Genomic DNA, 10646 nt, shown 5'->3' with positions numbered 1-10646 from the left:
ATTTATGTATGTACATACAATATGCGACCGTGATTTCACGTCCGATGGTCCGAGTCGCGCGAAAAAAAAAAGGAGGTGGAACGATCGGCTATCCGACGAGTACACTTGAGACGGTCGAGAGTGATGCTAACTCCACCTTACTACTTTCTTTGTAATGTATCCGATATGAAAGAGAAAAGAAAAGAAGAGGACTGCAGTTGTGTCATCGTATAGCCGTAAGACTATTTTTTAGGATTACACGCATAATAAATTGTACAAATTCGTTTATCGTCTCGTGCTCACACGCAAGCTAGCGATTACGATTCTATTTACTTATGCGTTGTTTTAATCACATAAATAAATTTTCTATGAAATTGTTTATAATCGACGACTCACATATAGGCGTTTAGATCGTAAGGGATGGGCAGCGACGGGCTGCTTATGTATATATACACATACACAACACCACAAAGCTACACACAGATGTGAAAAAAAAACGGGAAAGTTTATCTCGCAGAGAGATACAATTGTAGAATTCTTTGATTTCCAAACAAGGAGAAAATAAAAATACCAGTGAAAAGTGCAGAAAGGTTCGTTTATCTCGTTAAAGCGGCACTACTTTCAATTACCAGCATTGGTTTGGTCTCTTTCGTGCCTTTTTAGCAAATCTCATTATTTAATGCTTATCGAGCCCTCGCTTTATGTTTCAGCGATTTGAAATGTTGCTGGAGAAGATCCGTACGAGTACTGCTGCAATTACATAATTGACACTTGCAAAGCTCTCATGTGGCGCACAAGATTTTTTATTCGCAAGAAGACATTCGGTAAGGGTCTATCCAGACGAACTTGCATAAATCCATAAGGAATCTGATTGGACCGTAAGTGCGTGCATAAGGAAGTAGATCAATTTCTTTATGCATATGCTTATGCGCCTATGCTAATTCGTTTGGATAGACCCTAAAGCGGAGAGCACACACTTGCATAAATGCATAAGCATATATGCATAATGAACTGGATTGGTCTATTTCCTTACGCGTTCCTTAGTAGCACAGTGCATTGGCTAAACATTGGCCCAATGTCGGTTATATTAGAAATGCATTGACTGATAGTGTCCAATGTAAAGCGAACATTGGCCATGGAATAAATGGAAATATTGCACAGTAATAATTATATAATGTTATATTTATATATTGGAAGTGCATTGACCAATATTTAACGATGTAATAAGAATATTGACCTAAAATTGGCACAATATATTGGACCAGTATTGCTGAGTGGACATATCGGCTAAGAGAAGGCGTCCGTCTTACAACATTGGACCAGTATTGGGAATACTAGATTTACATTATTTCCCAATATTGCGCCAGTATATTGTGCTACCGGGGTTTGCCTGCGGACCAATCAATTTCTCCTTATTCATATGCTTATGCATTTATGCAAAAGTGTGTGCTCCACTATTGCACGCTGCTTTTGCACAGATCTTCATGGAGTCTCCCAAATTAGCATCAATGCGAACATCTTTATGATTTAATTATTCAAGAATAATAAACGGAGAAAGATATGTATACATTATCAAAATTCTTCGTAAATATGTATAGAATTGTTTGCACTTATTTTTATAAAATTCTTATCATTTTTAACATGCTTTCGAGAATTAAATTACAGATATCGTAATACTTTGCTACGTTGGCCACGTGCAATATAGTATAACTTTAATAATTAATTATTCGACAACCGTGCAGACAATCGTCTTAAACTTTTACATAGAGGACAGAGATTCCCATAGACGAATATTTTCTATAAATTTGAATTTATTTTATCATCTTTACTTCAGCAACCGTCCTCCTTAATAAAATTACAGTCCGCAGACTTCGCTTTCCTCTCTTTTTAAAATTGCTGCGCGTGAAACGTGCAACATTCCAAACGAGGGTGCGAGCAAACTTGCGCGGGCGCGGACGCGGCCGCCGCTACGCCCGCCTACACCTGCGTCGCACACGCGCGCGCACACACAGATCCACCACAGCGGGACTAGCGGGAGATCAATATCAGTATGGCGGCGCGGGAGGAGCGGCTCCGCGCGGATCGTGCACGGACGGTGGTCGCGGGTCTGGAAGAAATGGCACACCGCGGCGTTTCTCGCCGGTCGACGACGCGGACGCCAGGCGCCACGGATCGTCTCCACCTGCGGGCTGCTGCGGAGGATCGCCCGGGATCGCACTAGCGGCGGACGTCGCACACCCCCCGTGTCCTCGTCGACGGGACGAGCCCGTCACCTCGGAGAACGGCGGGCGCGAGGCCGCCGCGGATTGACGGAGTCCGCCGCGCGCTGCGCCGAGACGACGATTAACGGCCGTCACCATGGCGAAGTATGCCCGCGCGTGTAACCGCGCCGCCTTATCTAATTAGAATACGCACAGGCACGCGCACGCACACGCCCGCGGCCGGACAGCGGGTCTCGGCGACGACGACGACGACGCTCTGTTTACTATTTGCGATTTTCGATGTTTACTGTCGCGATTGCGCGACGGTGACAGATTCCGCGGGTTCCTCGAGAGAACGCGCTTCTTTCGAGCGTTTTAATCCCGGAGGTCAATTCTGTATCTTACGATTTAGTGAAAATGTTAAGGCCCGGTCTACAATGAGTCGTTAGAAGTCGCAACTATATGTTGATCCTTTTCCTTTCTGGGTGGAAGAAAAAGGACCGACATATAGTTCCGACTTCTGACTAACGACTAACAACTCATTGTAGACCGGGCGTAAAAGTCAGCGGCTTTGTCTCTTTTCTTTTTTAAAGGGACGGGTAGAGTGAGACAAAGCTATTCACGCATTTTCGCTATAGCGTAAGGTGCAGAATGGACCCCCTGGAAACGAAATCGCCCCGACGCGATCTCCCGTTAGAGCGTGCCTGTCCAGGCCGCCTCGGGCTGCCGCGAGCACTGGCGAACCGACGAGTGCGCGCGGCTTGCGGCAGCTTAATCTTATCTCGCCTCGATGCCGTATCGGTTACTTGGACCCGATCGGGTGATTACTTCGCTCGCGAATGATTCACTCAGTCGTGCACCAAAGCTGAAGCGCTCCGCGAAACGCGTTCTCTGCGCTGCCCAGTGCGACTTTCTACAATGAAATACTTTAAGATACCCTTGCAATTGTCAATATATTTAGACAGATTAGATCTGGGTAAGCTCCTAACGATCTTGTAATTAGGAACAATAAGTACATCGGTCCCTCCACGAGAGTTACGTAATACGATTTGTCACGTTTGCAAGCTTGCTGTTTTGTTTCGATACAAGCTGTAATTGTGAGCTTGTAAGTTTATCACGTGAATCGATATTATGTTTTGTATCTATATCATGTATCCTGTACACCCGAACCTTTATATTTGCTTAAAACCAAATAAGTCCGTTCTTCGGGTCTAGAATAAAACCTTTGTTTTCAGGGAGATGATGATAGTATTCGTTTACGACACTGCAAAGTGTTGTAAAGAGGAGGATGACCCTGCCGAAGCAGTGCTGTACTTTCATCCGGCTTGGGTGTCTCTCACGCAGCGACTGGCCCTGGCCGGACAGCTGATGGGGGTGCATCACTTCCTGACCACGTCGTTTTCAGCGCCGCGCTCTATCACGTTGCAAGGCGGAAAGTTCGTGTTGAAGAAGTTCGGGCAGTATGTATTGGTGAGTTTATTTCACCGTGGAACGGTTCGCCCGACGCTCTGCGGCGCCAAACGATTTTAGATAAGAGACGTAACTTGAGTAAGATGTATGTAAATAGATAATCTGTAGCGTAACATTTGGAATTGACTGTAATATGATTGTGTTTAATAATCACTCAACAGCTGCCGAGTAATATTAATATCGAAAACAAGAATATCAATACCAGTGAGTGTCTTGGCTTATCTCAGGACTTTTCCAAGGGATACGGAGTACACGAGTACACGTACCGCGTGATAAATGTTCTCTTTACATACAGAAGAAAGTCTCCTATTATGAGAAGCGCAGGGCTTTTGCTAAATCAATAGGCATCAGCTGGTTTTGTCGTGAATTTATTGCCCTTGGAGTAAAATCCGTTTATTGGACTTTTTATTGGCAATTTAGATGTTGAAAACCTGCTATCTCACAATAGAGGACTTTCTTCTATACATTACTGCGTTTTGTCACTCGGTTGATAGAGACGTTATCTGGTGACACAATTATTCGATCATCGCGCGATGTTTACAAAGAGCTAATATATTCGTTGTACTTGACGACGCAACAGCTACGCGAGACAACGTTAACAATCGTAAATCACGTTGCTTGATTTTGTTAGGCAGTGGGGACTGACAGAAACATACACGACTGGGTACTCGAGAGACGCGCCGACACCCTGGAATCGTTGCTGAGATTCTTCCACTGCGACCTTGTCCAAATACTGGAGTCCCTCAACAACGATCGTAATAGATTCACCGAGAAATTGTATCAGATGTTCGAGACCTATCTGCCAATTCTTCAACATAGTGCCAATCTGTTCTCCAACATTCCTGTTATTAAGCTTCCCAAGGTTAGTGCAGATAATACTAATTGCAAGCACGAAAACAAATGCCAAATATCGACAGGATATTAAGACGATCGTACATTTCTATTTTTCACATTTCCTTTCTTACGTTAAAGTATCCTTCTTTTAACACAGAGTGCCAGCAACATATTTCTGGAAGGAATGCAAGTGTTGCAGCATTATCAAGAAATAAACGGCATTTTGGGCGGCGCATTGTTTTACAATAACAAGTACGAAACAGACATTTATAAGTAAAATCATATTGTTGCTTCGATATCGTGTTTTGGTAGAGATTTTTGTAAAACAATAAAAGTATTGTTTTTATTCTGACGTTAGTAATTAGTTATTGGGGCGTTTTTTAAATCTGATTTTTACTAATCTTTGTTCCTCCTTCAGGATAGTTTCAACACAGCTGGGAGCAGATCTAACGAAACAAATAGTCATAACCGATCCTTACAGGATAAAGGTATTTCTTCAATTAGACTTGGAAATTAAATATAAATCGCTTCTGTCGACGAAGTAATTCACAATTCCGTAAATCTGCAGGCTCCTGCGGAAAGGATATCCACAGAATTTCACTTGCCAATCGGTGTTCAATTGTTACAAGTGTACATAGAGCGGAAGCAATTCGCAAAATTGATGCGAGAGGCGAATAACGAGCGGTACTACAATTCGTGTCTAGATACCGTGACCAAGAAAATATTACAGAGGAAAGTAAGTATACGAAACGATAACACAACGTATATATGTAAAATCTAACGGAATATTCTGCCTGTTCAACGAAAATTGTAACAACCGATAAACTTTCAGACCGTGTCTAAGACCGGCGTCAAGGAACCACCCATCACGTCCGGCATGAAGCGAGATACGTCGAAGATTTTCACGGTTCCCGAGGAAGGCGAACTGGACTCGACGAGTTACTCGTCAGCGCCACAATATGTGTCGTCTGTGCCGCTCGCGGTCAACCACGAGTCGCCGATCAGGCGCAAGCAAGAAAACAAGTCGGAACGTTCCAAGGTTGGTGTCACTACGAATCCGCTCACACCCAGTGTCTGCGCGACGCCGTTGAAAGACGTGGACCGAGTGTTGCACGGAAACGCCATGCTCATCTGCTCGTCCGAGAGCGGCGGTGAAAACGAGGGACACAGAGGCTCGTCGAAAAGCGACGACAACGACGACATTCCCGACGTCGTCAAAGAGGCGCTCAGGTACTTGTTTGCTTTCAAACGAATTTTTGGAAATTGTGTGAAACGTAAGATTATTTCGAAGTAACAAAGTAAACTTGGTGACGTATATTTATCCAGTACACAAAGTTATCGAAATTTGATTACACGTAACAGATGCAAACGCCTGAACAAGCTGAGGAACGCTACCTCGAAGAAGAAACTGATAAAGAGGAAAGATCCCGACAGGAAGAGCATGAGTCTACCAGACTTGACGTCATCAATTAAGCCACGTCTGAACGGTATTCCTAAGACTCGTCAACTGGAGCTGGACAAAATGTAATTGAATTAACGCTGTAATCTTAGCATAACTAGTACGTTCACTCTCTGTCGGGCCCTTTGATCTTTTCGGTCCCGATCACGTGGTATCCCGCCGTTGCTTTGGTCAGCAATCCAGCGGTGTGCGTGTGGTATGTACTCGTCAAAGCTACACTACCACACATACCACTTTCCTCTCATTGGCCTGACCAAAATAATGGAGGGATGCGCAGAAGGGATCAACGCAAATCCAAACAAATGACGGAGTGAACATACTAGTTGTACTATGCTACACTCACCTGATTACCGAATACGATTAAATTGGTGATTGCGCTTAAAAAAGTAATGGAAACAATCAAGTTGAATAATGCGGCCGAACTTAATTTTGATAAAACTATCTCTTATTATATTTAACTATTCTAACAGATTGTCCAAATTAAATGAAGCCTCGCCGGACGACCGCGATTCGAATTCACCCCGGCGGAAGCTCACCAGAAGTAGTTTGCGTCACTCTCGTACCATCGTCGATCCCTGCTATCCCGTCTTCCGATACGATGGTCTACCGGTCTCGCAATCGTTGTACGAGCAATACGTCGCCTCGCACTGCGAGGAACTGCGCGACAACGGCGACGACGTTCACGAGCGTCGTGGCGACGACGGCAATCTGCAATCGAGGAGTTTGCCGAGCGACCTGACGAGTGCGAAATTACCGATAAACAGCAGCCGGAACTCCATCACGAAGGACTCTCGCGAAGGTACACTTTACATCTAAAAATGCTTCAAGAAGTTCTTTTAATAGAAAATGGATCCATCTCCAACGTTGTTAAAGACAGGAGTTAGTGTTCGAAACATGCGTTTCAATTATTTGTTTTAAATATAAACCTACAGAATGCGCCAAGCCTGGGTATGACAAGAGCAAGCAAGAAACGTATAAGAGATCGATGAGTCTGCCGCTGAAACCGCTCAACATTGTTGCCGAGGTGTCCAACGGTGACGATCGGCGGAAATCAACGTCGGAGTGCGGCGGTGCTGGAAACACGTTCGAGTTTCCGCAGAGACGGAAGCTGGACGGTTTGCAGTTGACGCCGCTGATGTCGAAGCTGAGTCTACTGGCCGATGAGCGAACCAGCGGTTTCTGCAGCCGCGAGACCACGCCGAGCGAATTCCGCGATCTGTCTGGATTCTCCGGTGGCGCAACGGTCACCGCGACTACGGCAACGACGAATCAGCTGATCCGGCAAAAACTGGAGTCCGTCGAGAAGGAGGCGAGCGATGGCGAGGATGAGCTGGACGAGGATTGGGTCAACAAGGACGAGCCCGCCGCTTGCCTCGTGAAGACTGAGCTCTTTCTCTGCGGCTATCAGAACATGGTGCTGGTGTTGCTGATGGAGAACGGCACCGCGAACAATCCGGATTTGATACATGCTCTGGTAAGTGTCAGAAAATTCATGTGTTGTGAAATTTACTACATCTAGATATCTAAAAAGTACCTAAATTTCTAGATATATTTAAAAAGTTAAGAGACCTAAACTTAGACATTTCATAAAGATAAAAATTACGAAGAATCGTTCTTGAATAATACGACAGAATGTCAATTTTTAAGAGAAACATGACAAAAAGTATTTAAGAGATTATAAAAGGAATTGTCCGAAATATTCTCACATGTTATCCCTGTAAAAAGTAATAATGGATAAGAGTAATAACAAATGATTTGTTTTGTATAGTGGCATACCTGCGTGAGCACGTTGGGTAAGCTCGAATCGCGGTTGCAGCAGTGTCTGGAACCGATGCCATCCACGGAGAACAAAGAGTTGTACAGTATTCTGAATGTGGATCCGCAGTGGGACACGGTGCAGCGTTCCGGACTTTGGGGCGTTACTGAGTTGGACATCGTATCTTGCCTTCACGACAGATTTACGCAGGCCAGCAATTTGACAGACATTATCGTCAGGTAATTACGAAACTCTTAGCACGTATAAACTGAAACAAAATTTTTTCTATCTAACTTATATTAAAATTCTTCTTTTTCTTTCGTAAATTAATTTTAGTTTTGTGCGAATTGTTCTCGTAAAACAAATATCTAATGGATTAAGATTTCCTTGTAGTGCTATAACGTTTTACTTTACCAGGTTCCATATAAGTTTGTCGAAAATTACGAAATTTTTATGACATAAAGTGGATTATAACAAGCGAATGTGTTGAGATGTTTACAACAAGAATTGAATTTGCCAAAAGATTCTGCCATAAAAGAATATCTTTCTCGAACAGAACGGAAGACACGGTGGTTTATGGTAACCAGAGCGGGGGAGTAGAAGTTTTCTACCAACAAGCGGTGGCACCGAGTGCTTTTGCGGCGCTTCCTACCCCAGCGGACCTGATGGGGATCGTGGCTCTCAAAGCGAAGCGTCGATTGGAAAGAGACCACGGGATCGTGTTACTGTAAATCCAGAACTGGGCGTTACTTCTTTTTCTTTTCTGTCAGAAAAAAAGAGGAGGCTAATGCATACGTTCACAATTTCGCTTATTTGCTCTCGGCAAGAGAGATTATCATATTCAGTACAAGAGAGAAGAATCGAACGTTATTTTGACGGAATAATTTTAACAACGGAAGATATACGGTTTTTCTACGTGTATTTTTGTAATCTGTGATTTTCCAACGTACCGAGGCGTAATTCCAGGTGAATCGGCTATGATCAATGAGCTTTTATATACCGCTATGGTGTACCTATGCACTCCTATCGTGTAATATGGGTCAAAAAATTTTCTACTATAGCGGATCGTCGACCAACCAGTTTGTACTTGACCATTTTCATCAATAATGCAAGCCGATATGTCATAGCAAATGTTATTTGTATTATACATGTTATTGTATATAAGATGTCTTAGAATCGACGGAAAGTAGATAGCATTATTGTTCTTAAAATTGGGAGGCAGTTCTGTCAGTATATCATGAGGCATATCTCACTAGATTCTGATTTATAGGTCATTAGAAATGAGAAGTCTTTCGGGAATCAGGCTTCGAAAGTGAGGATAAATAATGTAATGTCGTTCGTAATTTAATTTTTCAAGCGAGCAATTTTGCCCTCAAGATTTTGGTTGGATTGATTACAATTCGTTATGATTACTATAAAAATAGTTGCTCTGTTGTTTCAGAGTTACTAAGAAGTTAGAATATTGATAAAGGAAACGGTTGATTTCAAATTTTGTGAGAACGACGCTTCATTGATTCTCGGACATCCTGTATAGAGTCGATTTATTGTACATATACATAACGAGCCGTTAGTAACTTATTTGTATTTTAATCAGTACGATTTAGCCAGTCTCAGTTTTATTAGAGGATAGTTAAAGGTATATATTCTCCAGGAAAAAAGACGGAAATCAGTATTCCGCAAACGCGCTGCGTCCAGTATTTCTAGTCGCCCGAATTGCTTTTGTAGGGGAAAAATAGAGATGGTAATATTGCAAGAATCATCTGCTCGACATTGTCAATTTTAATGTAAAGATATTTTATGCGCAACGTCATCGCTATCTCGGTGCCGAGTCCGTTTTTGTCTCGTAATATTTGCATAAAAATGTCGATGATCTCGATGCAGAAATCTTCCGCGAGACTAGTTTTTCGTGACAACGATATGCAATACTTCCAAATATTTATATTAAGATTAATTTATGCTAATATATTGCGTACGAGATTTCTGGCGAGCAGAGTTAAATCATGTTATGTCATTATCTGAATTCTCTAATGACTTCTTCTCTGTGTCTGATAGTCCATGTGTTTTGTTTGCGATGAAGTCTAATAAAGCGATTTATCATTCTTTACACATGTAGATGTAGACACATTTTATTGATTCCCCTTAGGGTTACAAGGCGTTTTTGAAGGAACGTGCCCAAACCTCTTATAACACCTCTCTCTACCTCCACTTCTCTATGTGGCGATCGAACGAAAAACCAACAATGTTTTGTTTGGTTTTGAACCCAGGTCTTCGGATTACCAGATCAGCGCACAATCCTCTGCGCCACGATCGCCACGATATCGATTCTTTACATACTTTCTTGATTACTCTTATTGTTGGACGCACTCTATGATTTTTTGTATAATATGTAATTCTTGAATTTTAATTTAAATAACCATTCGCGAAGTGACAATCGATTGAGTGCCACGATACTCCCGATAAATGGATGAAACTTAAAATTAACAATTGCGTAGACGTAGATAGTCATTGCATTTGCTATCGAAGCGTTTAACGTAAACAACAAAAAAGCATGCTCCGATCTAATATTACGTAGAATAAATGCATAAATGCATTAGAGGGTGTGTGCACAGAAAAACTGCATTCTAACATGCGGCATAAATATGTTTGCTACGTATTGCGGAAAGTGAGATATTTATGCGAAAAACTACTTTTATATGCCGAAGGTGACAAATGAAATCCCCACGTTTTTTTAATTTCGTCGAAGCCAATAAAATAGATATCGAGGAATTGAAAAAGATATTTTAAATCGTTCTTTATATACATATCGCGAGTTTTATATAAATGCAGGAAAACTGTTGTGCCGTTTCTACTTATTCGACTTTAACATCATAGAATAGCGTGTATACAAATTTCTCAAAACTCTCCAGGTTTCGTCCACAAAAAATGCAAAAATTTTGCAAGAAATAAG

General features: G+C 42.4%; 1 protein-coding gene across 2 annotated transcripts; it reads left to right on the top strand.

Moving 5' to 3' along the window:
* The first annotated feature begins 1985 nt into the window (after window positions 1–1985).
* Window positions 1986–9811, top strand: LOC105561363. 2 transcript variants are annotated; one of them, XM_012011273.1, is made up of 12 exons: window positions 1986–2345; window positions 3416–3650; window positions 4282–4512; window positions 4642–4736; window positions 4903–4972; window positions 5053–5220; window positions 5317–5714; window positions 5847–6008; window positions 6414–6742; window positions 6876–7417; window positions 7712–7938; window positions 8256–9811. In XM_012011273.1, exons 1-12 carry the CDS (start codon window positions 2338–2340, stop codon window positions 8428–8430), a joined length of 2640 nt encoding a protein of 879 aa, XP_011866663.1. In that variant the 5' UTR covers window positions 1986–2337; the 3' UTR covers window positions 8431–9811. The 2 variants fall into 2 exon arrangements, with proteins under 2 accessions (XP_011866663.1, XP_011866664.1); XM_012011274.1 differs by lacking the exon at window positions 1986–2345 and adding an exon at window positions 2769–3156.
* Window positions 9812–10646: the final 835 nt, after the last annotated feature.

Source organism: Vollenhovia emeryi, unplaced genomic scaffold (assembly GCF_000949405.1).
Source record: "Vollenhovia emeryi isolate VEMERY1.0 unplaced genomic scaffold, V.emery_V1.0 DF939208.1, whole genome shotgun sequence".
Lineage (NCBI taxonomy): Eukaryota > Metazoa > Arthropoda > Insecta > Hymenoptera > Formicidae > Vollenhovia > Vollenhovia emeryi.
This window is presented reverse-complemented; position numbering and strand designations above follow the sequence as displayed.